General features: G+C 30.8%; 1 protein-coding gene across 7 annotated transcripts in view; it reads left to right on the forward strand.

The window, feature by feature from the left end:
- Positions 1-23,821, forward strand: part of zip (myosin heavy chain 10) — a 206,062-nt gene that overhangs the window by 37,858 nt on the left and 144,383 nt on the right. For all 7 annotated transcript variants that reach the window (XM_080170331.1, XM_080170330.1, XM_080170327.1 and 4 more), the window contains exon 8: positions 11,628-11,648. In XM_080170331.1, coding sequence (XP_080026457.1) covers positions 11,628-11,648 — 21 coding nt within the window. The remainder of the gene's footprint in view (positions 1-11,627; positions 11,649-23,821) is intronic.

Consider the following 23,821-nt stretch of genomic DNA (forward strand, 5'->3'; position numbering starts at 1 on the left):
TTGTTGAAAAGTTAAACCAACCATTTAAATTTGAATTATAGTACCCAAAGTTTTAGATCCAACGAAAAAGTTATTGAACTTTGGGTACCAATATAATTTAGAGTCCAATGTCTTCTCCCTCCCTGGGGTGGTCTGTAAGGCTGTCATACCATCACTGATTGTCTATTCACAATTCAAATAAAGATTTTATCAAATTTTTTCTCTCTAGCGAGAGAGAGAGAATGATTAAGATGATTTTGATAAACAGATAATGTGTGTGTGTGTGTGTGTGTGTATTTTTGGGTATCAGGGGGTGGGGACATTGAATTGCTATTAAATTGGTACCCAAAGTTTTTATCTACGTTAGCCTCTTTGTTGGCTCAAAAACTTTGGGTACTTGTATTTTTGATAAGGGTCTAAACTTTTAATTAATAATTTTAAGCTACAAAAGGTTTAATTTTGTTTCTCCTCATTATCACTCACTGTATTATCCCTTAAGATCCCTATAATTATTGTTCTTGTTCATGGCATTTAAAAATCAGGGTGTAGGGGGATATTAAAGACATTGTTGCCATGTTAGGTGCGTGTTTTAGTTAATATTATAAGGAATATAAACTTAGTACTTTAAAACAAAGGTTGTCTAAAATACTGATGCACCAAAAAGTTTAGAGAAAAAAAGTTAAGTTAAACATATGGATAAAGTTATTCAAGATTAGATTTTTGGTTTTTACGTGTGTGTGTATTTGTTTACATATCTACGTCTTATTTGAATTTTATCTTTTATGTTATCAAACATATCAAATGACCAAAATAGAATTGAAGAATTTTTCTTAAAATGTTGGATGTTATGTAAAGAATTATGTTATTGGCCGGGGGTTATGTCGTTATCAACACAAAATCAAACTCAGTTTTTTCTCTCGCATATTTGAGGGTTTTAAGGATTTATACAAAAAAAAACTTAGGAAGGACAAAATTGATTCTTAGTCTTTTTTAAGCAGAAAAATATGTTTTAGCTATTCTAGGTTTTGAGACAACTGAAGCATAACTAGTATATTCAGGGTTAGATGGCTTGTAATAATTTTTATTAATGTTTCTCAGAGGCCTCTAGGGGTACTCAAGCTAAGGGGTAAGTTGACCATCCCTTTCAATTTTAAAATTTTGTAAGAGGGTGGTATTTTTTCGAGGAAGATCGGATGATAGTTATAAACCTTCTCTAGATCTATGCAAAGCTTCACTGTAAAGGAGAACCATATATTGTTCTACCGAGATCCTTAAGTAAAGATACACTGACAGACATCCTGTTACTTTTATATGAGGATGGAGTATTTGATTTAGGATAGCTGCGCATTTAAAATGAAGTGTTATTGCTTTGACACAGCTAGGAAAAATATTGCCATGATGGTGATAAAAATTTATCTGTCTTGGCTAGACGCTTATTTCAAATATTTAACTACATAAGTCAGATACGCGAATGGATTATTGTGGGTTAAGGTATTGAATGGTAATTGATACATAACCCCAAACAATGGTCAACAAAATTACCTTTTCTGTAGATTATAATTATTGGTTGAAAAGTTTGTACACTGCTAGCTTCTTAATTAAGAATTGATAGAAATACTTTATATTTTGTGCCAACGAATTAGAAGCATTGTTTAAAACTGTGCCGTTCCTCCCTAGTGTTAGGAGACTACTTTAATCTAAATTTACAACCATCTATTTGTTTACCAAACTATACAGCACATAACCTAGTGGCTTAGCATTTCTATTTTAATGTATTTTCTTAACATTTAATAGTAAAAGTTGTTAGAGACCTATATGAGAAGTTACATTGTAAAGGAGAACGATATCGGGTCAGCGGTTAATGAGATCCTTCGGTACATAAACACACACATTAAGACAAACAACCTGATTCTTAGATATAAAAATCTAAAGATTATAATTATAACTAAAGTTAAATGTAAATAAATATGTTTTGAAAGAAAAGAAAAGACACAGTAATTGAATTCAAAGTATAAATTGCCAGGGAAGGGAAGGACAATCTTGATACATTGGTTCCAAATTAATATTGTCTAAACTTTTCAACCAATTATTTTATTATACAGTTAGGGTAAGTTTGTTTATCATCATGGGGGATGTATACAAATTCATCGTATTTTGGCTTATCCCATTAAATCCCTGAAAAAAATCTACCTTCATGTACTTTGAATAAGGAAAACAAAGCCTTATAAACCCTATTAAAACTCATATAAGGCGCCAATGTATATTATAACCCTCCCCCCCCCTTCCCACTCCTTATAACAATATTTGCTTAATTGATTTGATGTGAATAAGACATGCTCCTGATTTTTAATGGCCTTAAATTAAAAACCTATGCATAAATAAAACAAGGATAATAATGTCTGTTAGAACCAAACTAATGAGAAAAAAATACATCAATTTTGATTATATTCAGGCAATGGATGATTAATTGATCTACCTCCCAGTGATTATAAACAAAATAAACCCTTTTGTTGATTAAAATTATTGGTTAAAAAGTTTTGACACTATTTGATTGGAATCAATCAATTAAAGTTCGATGAAAGTACCCTACGAACAAAATCACCTGGTTTTAAAACTTTGGGTATCCGTCCAATGTCCCCTCCCTTTATTTTAGCGACGGGTAAGGACATGCTCTACACTGTGAGCTACAATTGAATCAAGACAAAAGTAAGTGCCGAGCCCTGGGACCTATGTAGGGTGAAAATAGACATATATCCTTGATGATTTCAGGTGGAGACAAAATATTTCAGCGGGGTCTTTTGTTTTTTTTTCAATTTTAAGTTCTGAAAAAAAAAAAAAAAAAATATGAAAATCTTTAATAAAAAACAAACAAAAAATAATTTTCAATATTTTTTTTTATTAAAAGATACAAACAACTTATATAAATACTATAAGCTTTAAAAAAATCACAATTTTTAAATTTAGACTTTCAATATAAAGATTTTTAGAAAAAACCTAACAACAAATTCTAACATACTTCTGATCAACATAGCAATAAAACGTCTTTTGCAAAATTTTTATCATCAAAAATAAATAGCACTTACTAAAGTTTTTTTTTCATTTAAACTTATACTTATCACATTAATTAACTTTAAAGATTGACTTTTTTTAAAAGAAAGGTTGCGTGATTTTTTTCTTCATAATTAATTGCCTAATTTTAAGATTCAGACAAAAAACCTTACTACTTTATATTAAGGGATAATCTACTAGTAGCGGCTATGCCTCTAGAGGCGTATGAGGCCCTTGGGTTGGGGGGGAAGTCGAACCCCCCCCTTACAATTACAGTTTTTTTTAATGAAAAAGTTAAAAACATTTATTTTGGAGAGTTAATTCTCTTGGGATAGTGGTGGTACCCTTCCCAAAATAGTTATAAACCTTACCAGGACATATGAGAAGCTACCATGTAAAGGAGAACCATATCGTTTCAGTGGTTAGTGAGATCCCTTGGTGCACAAAGACTCACATAGAACCTGTTACTTTATTATAAAGATACATATATACACAGAAAAACATTTATTTTGGAGAGTTAATTCTCTTGGGATAGTGGTGGTACCCTTCCCAAAATAGTTATAAACCTTACCAGGACATATGAGAAGCTACCATGTAAAGGAGAACCATATCGTTTCAGTGGTTAGTGAGATCCCTTGGTGCACAAAGACTCACATAGAATCTGTTACTTTATTATAAAGATACATACATATATACACAGAAGCTCTACAATCAGAGTATGTCTGTTTGTTCATCCGTCTGTATAAAAACAATACAGAATATATTTATTTGGTACTAGCAGCTACGCCCATAGAGGCCTTTAGGGGCACTTAAGATGGGAAGAAGGGGTTGAATTCAACAACTATATTTTTATTTTAGGCTTAAAAAGAAAAAGTTTTTTTTTATGTGTTGTGGGGTCCTTTTTTAAGGGGCGATTTCTCTTAGGGAGGTAGAGGTACCATCCCAAAAGAAGTTATAAACCTTCCAAGGACCAATGAGAAGCTACATAGTAAAGTAAAAAAAGAACCATATCAGTTCTTAAGCGTCAGAAAGATGGACAAAAAGACATCAATATATTTTGTATCATAAATAGTGCTTTAAAGCAGGGAAAGAAATATCATCTAAAAAAATGTTTTGCTATTGTTTAAAAGTTATATCTCTGTATAAAAAAGATAGGATGTCCATGTGTTTTTTTCTGTCTGTGCCTAAAGTTCTTGCTAACCGCTGGACCAATTTGGTTCTTCTTTATTGACCTATCTTTTAGACTGATAAAAGGATCAACATATAAAGGAGTAGTTTAGTGTCTATTAATCCTTATATAAAAATAACAGTTTCTGTGTCTGTCTGTTTGTGTGGATATGTGTGTGGGTGTCTGTCGGTACCTAAGATTCTTTATAACCGCTTAACTTTTAGTTCCAGCTTTTCATGGTCCTGAGAAGTTTTGAGTTTAGAAAAAAAATGAGTTCCTAACCACCATTTAAAAAAAACTTTTTCTTTTACATACTACAACTGAAAGTAGGGGAGGGGTCAACTTCCCCCCACTTATCAAGGGCCCCTAGATGCCTCTAGGGGCAAAACCGCTAGTGATAAAATAATTTTTATCTTGAATTATGATTAAAGTGTTCTTTTTCCATTTTATAAAACATAATTGTAATTATCAACCTCAAAAGAATACAAATAAAGAAAATAGCAAGTTTAACATACAGATGCAAAGATATATTAATCAGAGCAAGATGGGACAATGGGCTGTTTATAAGACTAGTTCCCATAGTTTAATATAGCAATTTGTTATTCGTTGGCTTAACTACTTAGGGGACTTGTTGCGTTTTTTGTTTGGTTGGTTCATTAAATTAAGTGCCCAACATTTCAACCATTAACTGAAAAGAAGGGATATCCATGTATCATATTTCGGAATGTAAATCAATTTAGCGGTCATTGTCTTATCCCTTTAGATCCCTGAATAGTATGTAACAATGATCAATAGTTCTTTTTTTCTATGTAGCTTCTCATTGGTCCTTGGAAGGTTTATAACTTTTTTAAAAGGATACATCCACCATCCTAGGAGAAATCACCCCCTAAAAAAGGACCCCATTACACACACAAAAATAACTTTTTCTTTTTAAGCCCAAAATAAAAATCTAATTGTAGAATTCAACCACTTCTTCCCCTCTCAAGTGCCCCTAAAGGCCTCTAGGGGCGTAGCCACTAGTACCAAATAAATATATTGTTTTTATACAGACTGATGTACAAACAGACATACTCTGATTGTAGAGCTTCTGTGTATATATATATCTTAATAATAAAGTAACATGTTCTATGTGAGTCTTTGTGCACCAAGGGATCTCACTAACCACTGAAACGATATGGTTCTCCTTTACATGGTAGCTTCTCATATGTCCTGGTAAGGTTTATAACTATTTTAGGGAAGGTTACCATCACCATCCCAAGAAAATTAACTCTCCAAAATAAATATTTTCAACTTTTTCTATAAAAAAAAAATTAAAAATTGTGAGGGAGGTTCGACTTCCCTCCCAACCCTAGGGCCCCTATATGCCTCTAGAGGCATAGCCGCTGCTAGTAGAGTATCACCTGATATAAAGCAATAAGGTTTTTTGTCTGAATCTCAAAATTGGGCAATGAATTATGAATAAAAAATCATGCAACCTTTTTTTTAAAAAAAATCAATCTTTATAGTTGATTAATGCAAAAAGTATAAGTTTAAATGAAAAAAAGTCTTTAGTAAGTGCTATTTATTTTTGATGATAAAAATTTTGCAAAAGACGTTTTATTGCTATGTTGATCAGAAGTATGTTAGAATTTGTTGTTAGGTTTTTTCTAAAAATCTTTATATTGAAGGTCTAAATTTGAAAATTATGAATTTTTTAAGGCTTATAGTATGTATATAAGTTGTTTGTATCTTTTAATAAAAAAAAATATTAAAAATTATTTTTTGTTTGTTTTTTATTAAAGATTTTCATATTTTTTTCAATTTTTTTTCAGAACTTAAAATTGAAAAAAAACCAAAAGACCCCGCTGAAATATTTTGTCTCCACCTGGAATCATCAAGGATTTATGTCTATTTTCACCCTACATAGGTCCCAGGGCTCGGCACTTACTTTTGTCTTGATTTAATTGTAGCTCACAGTGTCTAGTTTTAGAGCATCTGCACTACAAAAAAATGATTAAAAGATAAGAATTGAATAATTTTAGATCAAATAAACCTGCAAGCACCCCCCCCCCCTTCTATTTAAGTAAAACAACTATTTAAAAGATAAACAAAGGTACAATTTCTCTCATTAGAATATAAATGGATCAATGCAAATGTCTTTCTTATCAGAAATAATTTGGGTGCCTATTAGGCCCGCATTTCAGGGATATACCAATAGAATATAAAGCAATCTACCATTGTCTTCTTCCTCGTCTTAAAATTTCAATTACTTGATTAGAAGTTTAAGCCGTTTATGATATATTAATGAAAGTTATTGTATAACTTTCAATATTTAAAGGTCATAAATAGGACTGGCGTGTTGTCTTATGGGCCTTAATGTGTCTTTTGGCTGTGTCTTACAAATACAAAAACCAAAGTAATCAGGAACGCATGGATAGGCCATTCATCCATAATTTTATCTTTTGAAAAAAGTATGTAAAATCTTGCCTAGGTTGCCGGGGAGATATTTCAGGGAAGAAGGGAAAACATTGATTTAACCGTCATTGTCCCCTACATCCCTGGAAATAAGTACGCGATGGTTATTTTGAAATATGTAATGTGAAACTACATGTTGGTACAAGTATCTTGCTACATACATGTAGATTTTTCCGATAGTCTAGGGCTGTACTTTCAGAACCGTTGCAAAAAAAAATTAAACTTAGAAATTTTATTGTAAAGGTCCTTTGTACACTAAGGGGTAAGAAGGTGCAGAAAGTAGTCTAAAACAATCCCAAGGCTTAAATTTAAAAATAAAGTAGCCTAAAACCACCACAGGACCTATAGAATCTTACGTATAATAGGTAACTCAATTGGTTTAGTAGTTATTGAGATCTTAAGCTTCAGACAAAACAATTCACTACTTTATTTAATGGGATTGTATAAAATATTTTTAAAACATTCTTGATAGTAAAAATTTGCGATTTTACTGGAACAACATTGTCGAGACTGGGTGGTATGCTGGCCAGTGGCCAGTAAGAATCATCTCTAGTTTGCATGGCGTGGCTATCTTTAAGCATTGGGTACTACTTTATACAGTGGCCAGTAAGAATCATCACTGGTTTGCATGGTGTGGCCAGTATTAAGCATAGGCCAGTAAGAATCATCTCTCGTTTGCATGGTGTGGAAAGTATTAAGCATAACCAGCTATTCATTCTTTTGAGGCGTGGACACCATTCTTATGCATAATTGAGAATAATTTTGTTAAGGCGAACTAGTGCATAATTTTGCTTAGAGGTATTTATATTTGATACTTTTTCGGTTTAAAGGAAGTCATTTGTCTTGAATTAGCGCGTGGGGAGGATGGCAAGTGGTCAAATTTTTCTTTAAATTTTGTGGTTGTTTTTTCTGTGTGTGTGTATGGGGGTATTTGTGGGTGATTGACAGACCCACGACAGTCTCATCAGTCCCTCTATTCTTATCTTTGTGTGTGTGTCTGTGTTGGTAGTGTGTGTGTATATTTTTGTAAAAGATAATTTTCAGTGTAAATACTAAAGAATATTATAAATCTTAGCAATATTAATTTGCCAAATTACTGGAAGCAGTTTTGAAAATTATTAATAAAAAGATTTTTTTTATGTTTTGATTTTGAAAAGTATGAAGTAATTTAAGGATAATGGAGAAGTAAATTAAATATTGACTTGTAGCTTGTGTCCAGTTAATATTTTTATCATGACTTTACCCAACTTAAATTTTTATAAACCATCCACCCTTAGTTTTGTTGAAATTGAAAATAAGGCGTGGGAGAGGTAAACTAGCCCCCTGCAGGAGGCCCTACCAATATCCAATGTAACCTTACAGCTAATCTGAACTGTAATAAACAAATGAAGAACTAGCCCCCCCCCCTTCCAGGCACTTCTTTATTTTCAATTTATCCTAAAGATAAGGGGGTTGGGGTTCAGTGCTCAACAAGATACAATGTGTGAAAGCGCCTTGTCATCTACAAATAGGGTTTACCCAATAGCTGTTTTGTCCTTGATCTTTCTTTATTTCATTTGCTTTGGTTCTACTTAAATAATAAAATAAATTGACCACCACAGATTAAGAAGCAGGATAAAATACTGACAAATTACTACTCAACTTCCAACTAGAGGTTCTAGACGTTTTGTCTCAACAAAAACCGGCAAAAACAGCCCCGGACTGAAGTACAAAACAACTTTTTGGCTTGTCCACACAAAAAGTTTAGAAAAGTAATTGAAGACAAACGATTAGAACTTTTTTTAACACGTGAAATAACTTCAAGCTTTTATAAGCAAAATCTACGAATAGAATATAAAAAAAAATCTGCTTTAATTGAATTGAAAAATCTACTAAATATTTACGATAATTACCAAAATAAAGCATTGAATTGCAATTGATTGGCTATTAGCCCACTGCATCCGTAAATTAATGGTACTCTCGGGCACAAGTATTAATATTGATTGGATATATTATTACTTGGATGTTACACCAGATTTTCATGGTCTTTAATAAAGTGAAACTTGCAGCACGATAAAATAACAATACCCCCCCTCCCCACCTACTTACTGACCAATAATTTAGCAACCTAAAATGACAATTTTTCGTTGTCAAAATATCCACTTTTATTCTATATCCATTTATTATTGATCAATAAAAAGGGTGAGAGTGAAAAGGAGTTAGAGGTGTTGTAATGGATATATTAATTTGGTGGATACAGCTTTTAAAAAGTCAAAACATAGCTGGCATATGATTTGATACAGAATAAAATAACACAGAGTACTTTCTTTTAAAAAGCATTTTCACTTTACATTTATTATAATCATTTTTTAAGACTATAGGAATTATTGGAAAAGCTAAAATAGTGTTTTCAACATCAATTTATCCCTAATAATTAAATCGAATGTATGAGATAGTGTAAGGAGCACAATTTATCCAATTCTTGACACCCTCACCGCTTTAATTGAAAATATTTGGGCTCTCACAATAATCTCCCCTCAGATATTATCACACTTTGGACCAGGGTTCACTGGTCGCTGTTTGGCTTTAATGGGTTGAAAAAACATTTTTTTACATAGAAAATGCTCTGTACTAATAGCACATTTTAGGTATCTTTAAACACAAACCTATAAGTAAAAAAGAAATATCTATTTTCAACTTGTTCAAAATTTCAAAATTACAAATTTCTTATTTTGACTTCTAAAAATAAACCAACAAGAACAAACACATATTCACAGCGCCGTGTATTATTGTTAAATAAAAGTTGTCCCAACTATGTGTGTATGTATACATGTATGATCTGGTTTCATTCAACACAATCATTAAAAGGAATTGAAAATAAGCTAGAAATAAGTTTCATTTATTTTGAATAACTTTTCGGAAGCTAACTTAGAAGGGTTGGGGTACATAGGACTGTAGTAACCACGTTATTTAATTTGTTGGCTTTTAAACTTTAGGTACTTTTAATAAGTTGTGATAGGTTGGTTCCAAATTTTTCAGTCAATATAGTTTTAATCTACAGAAGGGGTAATTTGGGTTTCTATCATAGGGGATGGACATAAATTTATTGTTCATTGTCTTATCTCCTAAGATCCCCTTTCTTTACCTATACCTGTACATAATTAGATGGTAGATTATTTTATATTCCATTGTCCTATACCTAAAACTCTGATACAGACTAGCCCCCTATTATCAATAAATTAAATCACATCAAGCCATCCTTAAGTATCAAAACATTTCAAAATTAAGTTATTGTACTTTTGAATTAGATAAAATATGATTTCTAGTGAGGCAAATACATTGGCTTCGCCATTTTTGGAAGTGTCTTGTCCCAGTTAATGTGAACAATTATTCTTTGGATTATTTTTGATGCATTAAGAATCTGATTGTAATATTTTCAAACGTGTTTTCTTTTGCTCAGGCATCAAGTAATCAGAAATTGGCCATTCAATAAAAACAAGGATAAATTTGTCCTACAAGGATTCTTTGAGCAAGTAACTTTTTTAAAGGAAATTAGGGATTCATCCAAATTGTTGTGTTTAGGGATCTTGGCAATTGGCGTTAAATTGATAACCATCCCTAATGATGATATACAAAATTACCACTTTCTAGATAAAAATTATAGGTTGAAAAGTTAAGACACTTCATATTTGGAACCAACCAATCAAAATTCAATAAAATCACCTGAAGTTTTTGAACCAACGAATAGGTTAATGTGGTTATACAACTTTGGGTACCAGTGAAATATCCAGTTAATTAGGGTACCAAAACTGTACAGTCAATGGCCTATTCCTTTATCTTTGATACATAAGCGGGATATATGTAGGTCATTTTTTACCAGGCTTTTAACTAGAGACCAAATTATAATAAATGGTTACTCAGTTCAATTCTGATAAGATTTTTATTAATTATTGTCAGTTTAATTATCACTAGCGGCTGTGCCCCAAGCATCCAGGGGGCTTGATAAAAATGGTTAAGAAGGAGAAAGAAAATATTCTAAAACCATCCCTGGATCTATGTGAAGCATTCCTAAAAAGAATAACTCGATCAACTCTTTAGGTATATAATAGGATTAAATGAAGTATACAAATCAGAAATATATCAATAAAAAAAAAGGATTTAGAAGTTCTAAATTAAGCATAAAAATAATGAGGAAAAATAAATCTGCAATTTTTGTTTAATCAGAAATCCATTAAAATCAATATCTAGCAAAGTTTATATTCCTAATAATTAAAAACACATGTACTGTACAGTAGGTACAATTATGTCAATTTAAGAATAGCTATTTATTCAAATCTTATTAAAGACAGTTTTCCTCGGATAGTAAAATGAAAATTATAAGATTTATTCTTACTATTTTTATTGGCTTTGATTTTAACATTTTATTTCATTATGCGTAGAAAAATGTGTATTTACATTCATACATGTTTTTTTTATATTTTCTAAATTTCTGATCTTTAGTGCACCTAGTTTAGTTGTGTTTCTTTTTATGCACCAGTAAAGATATTTTTGTAGACGCTTGCATTGAAAAAGAAAATTTTTTTTTAATACAAGTGTCTTTGTGGTTTTTAGGATTTAGGCCTTTAATTTAACAATTTTGTTGATTAAGAAGCCTAAATTTTATGAAACCATAGTTAAATAGTAGTTGCTATCATAGCAATCACTTAGTTTAAAGGGGGTTTTGCGAAATCAGGATTTAAGCTTAGAAAGTGGGTTTATTAACCCTTGGGCCAACGCTCTAATAAAGCATGAAAACCCTGTTTTCGCACAACTCTTTATTTAAAAATAAATGATCACCACTAATGCAATCTTTTTTTCTCTTTTTCTCTCCTTCCACTTGATGCTCTGCTCTGTTTGTGATGCCTGTCCTTGTTAATTGCTGTGAACCAACTTCACCCTGTTGCCTGTACCTGAACACCTACCCTGTACCTCACCCGCATGCATGATTCTGCACCAACAGAACAATGATAGTCTTAGTTTTGTAAGTATCATTTATATTATTTATTATTCTAGTAGTTATAATAGCTCTGATGGTGCCATAATTATATCATACAATCATCAAAAATGTATTAAAATGCCAGAACAAGTTTTATCACATTTTTCGACAAACTTTATGAGTATTAAAGAACATTTTTTAGTGAAATTAATACGTAGCTAGTTGATATTATTATGGTACTAAAGCTTTTAATAACAGAATATCTTTGATACTTTCAATGTATCAAAGTAATCTATTTATTTATATAAATTGTTAATATGTATTATAGTTCACTCTATATGCATGTTTGTATGGTGAAGGTTTAGTCTTTATCAAGTTCAGTAAGATTATTTAAAGGTGGCGGTATTTATCATTTATATTATGTTTTATTTGTATTATGTAAGGTAGGTATAACAGCTTTATATTCATGCTTTTTAGTCGTAATTTGTCGGTATGTGGGTCGATTCCTTGATAGTAGTACCTTTCCTCTATAACCTATGCATGTCTGTAAGTCCGTGAACGCTGCTCTACTAAAGCAAATAACTGTCCTTGTTAAACTATGATAACTATTATACCTTTTGGCTTAAATTTTTTATTTTCAATGAATTAAAGCCTGTAAAATGCTGTACTATTTATAGATTTTATATCAGGGCTTTAGGATAGAAATATATATTATAAAAATCTTTTAATGTTTACTATGTTGTAAACTGCAGTTTAAATTATTCAAAATGATGTTGATACACCACATTTTGTCTCAATAATACCTAATCATTTTTGTTTGGCAGAAGGAAGCTTATATTTTGTAATTTTTATGGGATTAATGAAAATTAAGTATTAAGGTTGTCTGCTTAACCCTTTATTCCCGAAGCCGGCTCTATAAACTGAAATAGAGTATATTTGTATTATGCATATCGTAGAATCTGTACCAAGATTCAAAGGACACATTTTTGATTGATTACATAAACCTTTGGTTTATTTATATTTTATACACTAGTTGCTTCGACCCTAACTTTAAGAGGAGGGCAGAGGAGGTCAGGAAAACAGCTTAAAACCACCCCTAGTCTTTTATAAAGCGTCCCTGCATGTTACACCCCAATTTCCAAGATCTTTAGCTTCAGACAATAACCTTACTACTTAATTTTATTAGATTATTAAATTGATGAAAAATTTAATGTTAAAGGAACTTTGATTGTTATTTTTTAACAAATTTCCCTTTTTTATAAGATACTGAATTTGTACTTTGATCTTTCCCTACCTCTAAATTTTATTTCACCTTGATAAAATATTTTCATAAGGAAAGTGTCGTGAACGAAAATTATCATATCAAAATTTTAAAATTTACACGGGGATAAGATAAGGATTCTTGAAAAAAGTGACAAAATGAAAAGTTTTATGAAGGATTTAAAGTCTTTCATTAGAGTATTACTTTTGCCATAAGCTTTCACTGCTGGGGTTTTCCAAAATAAATCAGACAAGGGTTGTTTAGCCGAAAATCATTCCTTGTCATTTGATGTTCCAGTATTTTGTTAACCCCTTTTTTTCCCTAAGCATCTTGTCCAATGTCCACCTACACGTTTTTGGAAAGGTTTCCCAAAATACAGCCAATTAGTTTTTAAAAGAAATTTAAAGAAAAGAATCAGTTTACTTAAAAGATTTTAAAAAAGATTTTCTTTGTTTTTAATATTATCAAAACATATTACTAATGTTTTCTTCAAAAAGTTCTGCGAAATTTGAAAAATACTTAACTGCTATTGTAACTAAAAAGCATCTAAAATTTGGTTAAAAAATTGGAACACTAAATTTCTTAGAGGATTTTTTCACGGTGTTTTTCCTATTTAATTGTGAAAACTGTCCCGTACTTTTACTGGTTATCTCAAACATTTTTCTTGCCACAAAAACTTGATTGATTGATTAGCTTATTGGCACTATTGGTTATTTCAGAATTTCTGTTTGTCATTTATACTATAATATGTTTCTTTTGATAGAGAGATATTTTTAAAAATCAAATCATATTTGTTTTATAAGTTGCATAGGTACTTTATTTTTCAATATGTTGAAAAGTGCTATATCTAGGGGCGAAACAGTTTTTTCTCCCAGTTCTCATTCCCTCCCTATTTTTGCCTGCTATATTAATTGAAAACGAGTATTACAAAAATAAGTAACATAATTTAAACCCTAAAAAAATATTAATTAGATACTTTCAAATTCATGTTCAAATGTATTTAATATGTGCTCCTACATGAAAAAAATCAAATTGCAATTTGTTTCGAGAGATGTAAAACAATCCAATTTTTTCAACTCGATAAATGTTATGGAGCATAAAAAATGGTACTTATTAATGAGTTCTCAGCTTTAACTCTATGTCCCCACCCTGTAGATTCAATATTATAAAATAGGGTAGATTAATAAAGAATTTTTGTATTTGGCGCTTAATGATTAAGTTTTTAGAAAGGTTCATTTTTTGATCATTTATTGCAAACTGTTTTTCATTTATGAAAAAAAAGAAATGTTCTTTAATCATTAAGTGACTTACCTTGATTGATAGCTTTGAATTGTAATAGTAATGCCTATAAAAAATAAAACTGCCTTGTTTCATTTAATATTCAGAAAATAATATGTTGTAGTAATTTGCATGGCTTTTCAAACAAGTAAGACGGATCAAAGATCTGTTATATTGATAAAAATTGAAATTTTTTTTTTGATGGAAGGATTTAAATTGCTATTTATTTTAATATTTACAATATTCAGTAATTAATTTTAAGAATTTGTCAAAAATTGTTGATCAACTTACAAAAACCTTTTTCCTCTCCTTAATATGTATTTCATTTGCGAAATAAGCCCTATAGTGATGATAGAAAAAAAGGGTGAATATTAATTTTCAGGCATAACGAGAAAACGCCCCTTTATATATATACATATATGTATCTTAAATGTGAAAACAATTTTAAGGCAATTTTTTAATTTTGTCAATTGAACCCTTTTTTTACAATAACGCCCCTTCTCAAAACATACGGGGTTTTGTACAAGAAAAGTTTTTCTCGTATTCATTCGAATCCGGTGGATAGGAACCGGTTCTCATCCATACGAAAAAACTATGTCTAGCATCGTATTATATCCAGCTTTCTACGAATATAAAAATGTACAATCATAAGATTAAAACTAGTTTTTAAGCCCGTGCCTTCGGCACCGCGGGGCTAAAAAAACTTGTTTTAATCTTATATTTGTACATTCTATATCCGCGGAAAGCCGTTTATAATACGATGAAAGAAATAACTATTAAAACACTTGGATATATAAATAATTAGATATCGGTTTTTTAGTGAATTATAAAATAAGATGGCATTTTAAATTCTTCTGGTAAAATGATTGAAAACTAAATTATAATTTAATATGAAGCATGACATCAAATTATATATTTATACATTTTTAATTATATATATTTTATAAAACGTAAAAAATAGGTATGTTTGAAATTAAATACTTTTATTTTTAAAAAAAGATTATTTTTTTTTGATGCAGTGAAGTTAATTTTTTCAGCTATTCAATTTGTTGTTATCTTGAATTAAACTGAAGGTTTACTGCATATATATTAGCCCGTCCACTTTTTTACACTTTTTCTTTTGTTAGCATGGTTCAATTTATAAAAAAAAATGTCGTGGATAGGTATTTTTTTATTTAGATAGTTTATAGTTTTTAAAGTAAAGTTAAAGTTTCTAATCATGAGCTTAAGTGAAAAATAACATGTTATGTAAATATTCAATAAATTTACCAGTCTAATGAAACTTTTTAAAAATTGTTTGCCATGCTAGTTGACATGGTATGCATGGTCTGCCAGAATGTATTAGTATCGGTCTAAGGAGTTCTACATCTAATTCTATTGAACAACCAACATATAGTATATTAGATGTCTTATAAAATTACCAAAATTGTTCAGCTAGGGCACAAAGTTGCAGTGAATACATAAGGGAGGGAGGGTTTTATAATAACGCTTTCTGATTCGTTGGCTCATCAAATTTGGGGACTTTAGCGAATTTTGATTGGTTGGTTAATTAATCTACAAAAGGGGTTATTTTATGCATCATCATTTGGGATGTAAACTATTTATCGGCTATTGTCTTATCCATTTAGATCCCTGTTTAATACTAACATATAAAGCTTTTTCACTGAAAAGAAAAATATGGCTACTGAATTTTTTTGCTGACAAATATGCACACTTTATTTAGTATACTATGTATGTAAATAAATGAATGAAGAAATAAATATATGTATTACAATACACCGGGCTATCTTTAAACATTGTTTTAGATATTTAAATATTGCTTACTAGTTGATATACAACCTTATTACATTTTAATTTATTTTGGCCATAATTGACATTAGACTTTTATTACAGCAACCTTTATTAAAATATAGCTGAATTTAGATCACCTGATGATGCATTTTTTTCATGTTGCTTAAATAACAGTAAACCAATTTATTAGGTGTTAATATATGACATAAAACTTAGTTTAAAATATTTAAGGAGGGAGGAGACATTTGGCTGTTAATTACAACTAGTACTCAAAGTTTTATATACACATTTTATTATTCATTTGTATGAAAATTAAGCTTTCTTTTTAAATTTTGATAAGTTGGTTCATTAAGTTTAGTATCAAAACTTTCGATTACTAATTTTAATCTGTAGATTTGGTTGAAGATCACTGGGGACGTACATCGTCCATTGTATTATCCTTTATGACCCAGAATATTTGGTGACTTAAACGTTACAGAGAATGGCATACCTAATAGTTTAAGTATTGAGTTGTTTTTTCTTGCAAAATTTTTGTTTAAAATTGTTTTAAATAATATTGATCTCTGCCCTTATCCATAACATGTTTAATAAGGTGTAATAATTTAGGTACAAATACACCTTAATTATTCCTTATTAACTTATGGTAAGGTAACATTCCAGCCTTTTAAATATGTTAATTCATATTCATATATGTCTCTCTTCTTCATATTCCATAATATATATAAACCCCCTTTTCTTATCTTCAAGATATGCTCCTAACTTTAGTTATGTTTGATGGGTTAATAGAATTAAGATAGATTAAGAATCCTGTAGCTTTAGATCGTCTTTTCTAATTCTAATGGTCCACAAAACTTTGAATAAAAAAACGGCCGTATGGCTGATTGAAAGCTGGCTCCTTGTCAAGTGAGATTATGATATCAGCTGATGTTTAATCTTAAATAAGCACATAAAGAGAAAACTTGAAGTTTCCTTTTAACCTTTCTTTGTAAATGTATTTATATGGTATAAATATATATGTGTGTATATTGTATATATATGGGAGTGTGTTCTCACTATAGATTTGTGTCATCTATGCCCCCCCTGCCCCCATCCCTTATAAAGTTTGGTAGTATGAACCAACCCCCCATTTAAACCCCCCAATGTTATATTGTGAACATCACATCCCGGCGGGGTTTAAGTGATAAGTAAATCAACCTTTGAAATTCTAATTATACTTTAATAAGCATTCAAATTAATCAGAGAGAGAGGGGACAATTGGCTGTTTAGTACTCAATGTTTTTTTTCTTATTCGTTGGCTTAGCAACTTGGAGACTTCCAATAAATTTCGATTGGCGATTAATTAAGTTTAGTGTCCAAGCGTTTCAACCAATAATTTTACTCTACAGAAGAAGGACATTATGTGTATCATAATTTGGATGTACATCAATTTATCGGCCATTGTCTTATCCCTTTAGATCCCTGATAAATAGCGCAGAACTTTTGGTAAATTTACCTACTCCTTATGTAATGCATCCACACACAGCATTTGTATAACCTTCGTATATCCATCTCTAATACTAATCTTTGACCTTATCTTCCTTGTGTCACATCACCCCTCCCCCTATATTTTCATTTATCCCCCTTTTTATATGCCCTTCCTTCATAGTAATACTTAGGGTTTTTAAGAATATCAACAAATTATGTTAATAATTGAACACTTTTTTTTTTATAAGTCATTTGTAAAACAAAAACTACTTAAAATAGAAATAGTGTATTTCTATTATTTACTTTAATGTAAAACTAGTGGATTCGCCCCTTGCCTCTAGGTGCTTCTCCTCAAGAGGTAATGGGAAGTCCCGCCCCCCAACGAAAATAGCTTAAATCCACCTCAATACCAGTTCCTATATTTCCTTAAGAGTACAGGACAATTGGTTCAGCGGTTACCGATATCTTAAACTTCAGACGGAGAGACATCGTTCTACTTTGTATTAAATATTTTTTTTTACTAAACTGTATGCGCACTGTATGTGTTTATATGTCGCCAAAGAGTGCTGATAATCGGGGACCCCGTGGGTTATAACACGATTCTTACAGCTTTATTGTACAGTCCTTTTACATATATTTGTACAGTATAGTCCTTCTTAACCTTTCTAATACAGCCATTTTCTGAAACTTTGTAGTACACTTCTTTTTGTGTTTATAAAACAGTCCTTTTCTCTATTTAAATTCTCAAAATTCTTCTTCAGTGCAGTCTTTTTTGCTAATATTTTTTAAGAATATATACCTACATATATTACAGCCTTTTTTGACATTTTTCTTATAATCTCCCAAGTACAGTCCTTTTTTACATCTTTTTTTGTGTGCAGTCCTTGTATAGGATATTAAGACGAGATGTAAGGAGGGGGGGGGGGGGGGAGGCATTATGTTTATGTTTCGCATTCCCCAAGAACTATCTTTCCGTTATTATAATCACACTTATGTACTCCATCCTTTTCCTGTGTGTGTGTGTGTGTCCTTTAGCAAGTGTGTACTTGGGTGTTCACATTCCTCTACTCCTTTTTTCTTTCCCTTTTAGTACATATTTTAGTTACGCCATCCCTCTCCCCCCTCCCTCCTAAATATTTATTTTAAAGGGAATGTCACTGTCATATAAAAACAGGCATAAAGAGTTAGGCTATGCTTTTTTTGCCTTGGACTTTTTAAATTGTGGTAAAGTTGCAGGTTTTTGCAGGTAGAGAGACCGGGAACATTGAACTGTAAATTACACTTGTACCCAAAGTTTAATATTTACGTTATCTTATTTGTTGGCTCAATAACGTTGGGATCTTTCATTGAAATTTGATAGGTTAGTGTTCAAATTTTTTTAACCATAATTGGTAATGTTTATCAATTTATCGTCCATTGTCTTATCCCTTTGGATTTTAGGCTCTTTATGTATTTCCATACATCTCCTGATGAAAGTGTTGTTGTGTTAAGCAAGATAATAGGGGTAGACGGATATGGGGGGGGGGGGGGGTGAGACAACTATTTAGATTTAAATTGTTATGTTTTTATATGATGTGACTTGGATTTGAGGCTAGCCTCGCGCCATACTTAGAATACCATAACTACAGGGAGCATAGGGGATAAGACATTAAACAATAAATTTATATACATCCCCGGCAATGACAATGAAATATTTACCCCTTCCTTGCTTTTAATAGATTTTGAATATTTGAATTATGAGCATTATACAAATATACGAATTTAGAGATTTATTTAGAGCATTAAAGGCAATTTATTCTTCATGGCAATTAAGTGAAATATCAAGATTAAAATAAATATCAATATTACTTCTTGGTTCTGCCTCTTATTGTTTATTTAGACATGGATTTGTGTTCTTATAAATAGATAACGCAGTATTTACTCAGATGATATTCAAGATAGGCGTCTTTATAGATTCCCATAACTTTAAGGCTTGTTATTATAAAAGAATAATCCAAAATTGCTGACAGTTGCTTTTTAGCCGTTCTTTGTATTTTACATATTTTTAATCGTGTATACGATTTATTTCAGGGATCTAAAGGGATAAGGCAGTAGCCGATAAATTGATGCACATCCGTAATGATGATACACAAAATTATCCTTTCTGTAAATTAAAATTAGTGATTGATACGTTTGAACACTCAATTTAATGAGCCAGCCAATCAAAATTAACTATAACTCCCTAAAGTTGTTAAGTCAGCGAATAAGAAAACGTTATTATTAAACTTTGGGAACTATTGTCCCCTCTCATTTTGAATGTATTTATAGAATATCGTTTTGTATCTTGATCATATAGCATAGCCATTCGTAATGCCTTGATCATTACCCCATAAGTGGAAAGGCGTTCCCATTTTAATCTAATCCCACGATCTCTGTAAGATTTGCAAAGATTTGCACACACGTTGCGAATATTTTTTCATGCGTAGCTTCTCTACAATAACAATGAGCTACATTTCTTCATTTTTAAGTGTTTGTGTTGTGTATCTTTTTCTTTTGAAGATCACAAAATTTTGGGACAGAATAATGGGCGTTAAATTTTTTTTCTAATTTTATATTAGTAGATAGAATAGGAGGAAACTCTAAAGTAAAAATATGCAATATACCTTTCTTAACTATATTATTATATAGTTTTTATTTCTTCTCTGTGGATGATTTCATACTTGTTAGTAAAGATAACATGCATATATTACAAACACTGGTATATTCCAGGGATCTGTAGGGATACGACATTGGACGATAAATGAATATACATCCACAATGATGATAAATAGAATTACCCTTAGATTAATATTAACGGTTGAAAATTTTTGTAGCCAACAGTTTTGAACCAACTAATTAAAATTCAAGTTTTTAAAGTTATTGAACCAACGAATAAGATATCGTGGTAATAATATTTTGGTTTGGTTTGTAATTTACAGTCCAAAATCCCCCCCCCCCTTCCTTAGTTATAATATTTTTTTTTAGAAAGATTTATTAATCGTTTATATACCTATCCACATATACCTGGGTGCAATACATGTGTCCTGTGTTGTATAGGGATCTTAAGGGATAAGACAATATTCGATAAATTAATATAGATCCCTAATAACTCTAAACAAAAAGAACCCTTTTTATATTATGATTGAGTTTGAACCAAGTCTGAACTAGCAATCAGCTTTAATAATAGTACCTGAAGTTTGTAAGCTATCCAATGAGAGAATGTAATGTTTAATCCTGTGCAACTGCGCGCCTCTTGCACGGCAGCTTGCAGGCCTACTTGACCATTAGCACCAACATACAAATATGGCCTGAATAAGTTCTTAATGAAACTCTAAAAAAAACTTACGTTTCATTTTCCCTTTCCTACCTGGTGTTGGATTAAGGAAATATTATCCAATTCTTAAACTTGATGTATGTCATATTCTTCTCATATGGTTATCATATCATTGAACTATAGTTACATATGTACCTACCCAAAGTTGTTTAATAAGTTGGTTTATTTATTCGCTCAAAAACTTTGGGGGCTTTATTGAAGTTAAGTATGATTGGTTGTTTCCAAACTAGAAGTATCCAAACATTTCAACCAATCATGACAATATTTTGGGGATATAGATCCATTTATTCTCTTGCTTAAGATCCCCGAAAATTTATTTTTAAGTCTTATGATTTATTCCAATCAAAGATATACAAGACAAAGCTTTAAGAGTACAAAAAATTAAATGTTTTAAAATACTATATTTGACTGGCTGCCAATTGACAATTAAATATTTTTAAACATATACCACCAGTAAGATAACAAGGATTGAAGAATTCATAGAAAAAATTTAAAGGATAAAAAAATTCGGACAATAGAAAGATTTTTAAAACCAAGGGGAGGGGACATTGCGTTGTTTATTACAATAGTCCCCAAAGTTTTATAATAACGTTTTCTTACTCTTTGGCTTAACAACTTTGAGGACTTTAGTTGGCTTAGTTAGGTGGCATACGTTTCAAACACTAATTGTACCTAATCTACAAAATAGGTAATTTTGCGTAGTATGATTCTGGATTTGAATAAATACTTACTCTCAAATACTCTAGATTAAGGGAAGCCTTGCTTATTAAAATAAAACTTTGTTCTCATCAATAATTTTAAGATTATTTAATCCTGTCCTATTAAATTTCGAGGGTGACTGGCACAATTAAAGTGCACGATTATAAGAAAACAAAATTAAACGCTCTTACTGAGCACATTTTACAGGCTCGACCAATAACAGGGAGGGGTAATGGCAAGATAATTTGTTATACAAGATATTTGAAAGGGGTAGTTTTATTGAGGAAATGTTGTTCTATGTAAGTTTACTAGTACCTAAAAGTGTGTTTATTATTTCTTTATCCCATGCTTATTTTACATTGTTTACTAAAGGATCTCAATGAATAAGACAATGGACGATAAATTGAAATATATCCCTAATGATAGTAAACAAAATTACTCCTACTGTATATTAATTATTGGTTGAAAAGTTTAGACATTTTTTTCCATTTTCATACGATTACAATTTAAACATAAATTTTTCTAATAAAATTGATCTGTGTACAAGGTGAACCCTATGGCGTGCGATAAAGAAATATATGGGGATATATTTATTATTGGAGTTTTTATGCTTTAAATACTTTAATAAAAATGTAAAAAAATAGCAAAATTAGTTATCAATGAAACAATTTGTGACTACTTAAAAAGTTAAATCAAAATAGTTTTTCTTTAAATATTTTACCCTTCAAATGTTATCTATCTATGTACTTCTATATAAAGTTAATAAGAGGAAAATTATTTTAATATTTCAATCAAGAATTAAAATTAGGATTTATATATAAGCCTATAAATCATATATAATCGCTAGTGACGTAACTGTACTTGAAAATATGTACAGCATTAAATATTTAAATTATTTACAATAAGGTTTTGAAATACACAGGTTTAAAAGAGAAGACACAATGAACGATAATTGATGTACATCCACAATTGCGTTAAACAAAATTACCCCTTCTGTTGATAAAGATTATTTGTTAGAAAATTTGGAATCTCTAGTTAGGAACTAACCAATCAAAATTAAATTAAAACACACGAAATTTTATTAGCCAACGAATAAGATAATGTGGTTAAAAAACTTTGGATACCAGTATAATTTACAGTCCAATATCCTCTCTTTTCCAATTGATAGACAAATTAAATGGGTAATAAATCATTACTTATATAACTTTAATTTTGAAACCTTTAATACGAGAATCTTTATTATGATGTGTGGGCCATAGTGAAGTGAGGATGATGTAATGTAAGGCCGTTTCTGAGGTCTTTAATTCACTTACATCACAATTTTTACAGTATGGTTCGAAACCGATTAATATCCGCTGGATTAGAACCGGTTCTCAGCCATACTGAAAAATCATGTATAGCATCGTATAACAGAAATTTTCCACGAATGTTAAAAAAAAATATTAAAATACCTGTTTTGTTAGCCCTGTTTTTGACCATGCGGGACTTACAAAATTGGTTTTAATCTTTATTTTTTCATTTCAATTTCCCCGCAAAGCTGTCTATAATACGATGTGATAAATAAATATTACAAGATTGCAAAATATTTAAGCTTATTAATCGGAGGGAGGTAAATTTATCTTTCATTATCCTATTCCTTATTGATGTACTGAGTACATATTTATGTCATAAAGCTTCACCTTAAGTTAACTTACAATAAAGCAATTTTTTCTTACTAAAAATAGATATTTCTTAGTATATATTATAGTTTTGATCATTCAAATAACATAACAATAAATGCAAATCATTTTTACAGTATATACCGTCTCCGTTTGCGATACCTTTATTGCTTTCATTAAGGTCTATATTTTGGGTATATTATAAGCTCTTAGAACTGAAAGAAGTTGCTTCTTAACTAGTGATGCGAATCCGAATCCGGAATCCGAATCCGGAATCCGGAATCCGCCCAATTTTCGGCCAATTTTGGAATCCGAATCCGAATCCGGAATCCGTTTTTTATAGCGGATTCCGGATTCTAAATTGGTAGGCTAAAATTACCGTCTTGAGTTTTTTCTTACAACTCCCTCTTTTTGAAAGCAAAGATCACCCCCCCCCCCCCCCAACACACCACCTTCCCCCCCCCCCCATTTCTTCCCACATAAACAACGTTGATATACCAGCTAATAGCACAGAGTTCTCATTGTCACGCCAGCGATCACGTGATGAACTATTCAATTCCAAGACCTCAGATTGGACAGCCAACGATCACGTGATGAAGTGTAATCCACTCAACATCAACAAACCCTCTAATTGGCTGTACAGTGATCACGTGACATAAAAATATACACACTCTCATTTTTTTGTAGGTATTTATTTTCATTTTACAGCTTTTCA

This window comes from Acartia tonsa, chromosome 8 (genome assembly GCF_053477335.1).
Source record: "Acartia tonsa isolate MP-2025a chromosome 8, ASM5347733v1, whole genome shotgun sequence".
Taxonomy (NCBI): domain Eukaryota; kingdom Metazoa; phylum Arthropoda; class Copepoda; order Calanoida; family Acartiidae; genus Acartia; species Acartia tonsa.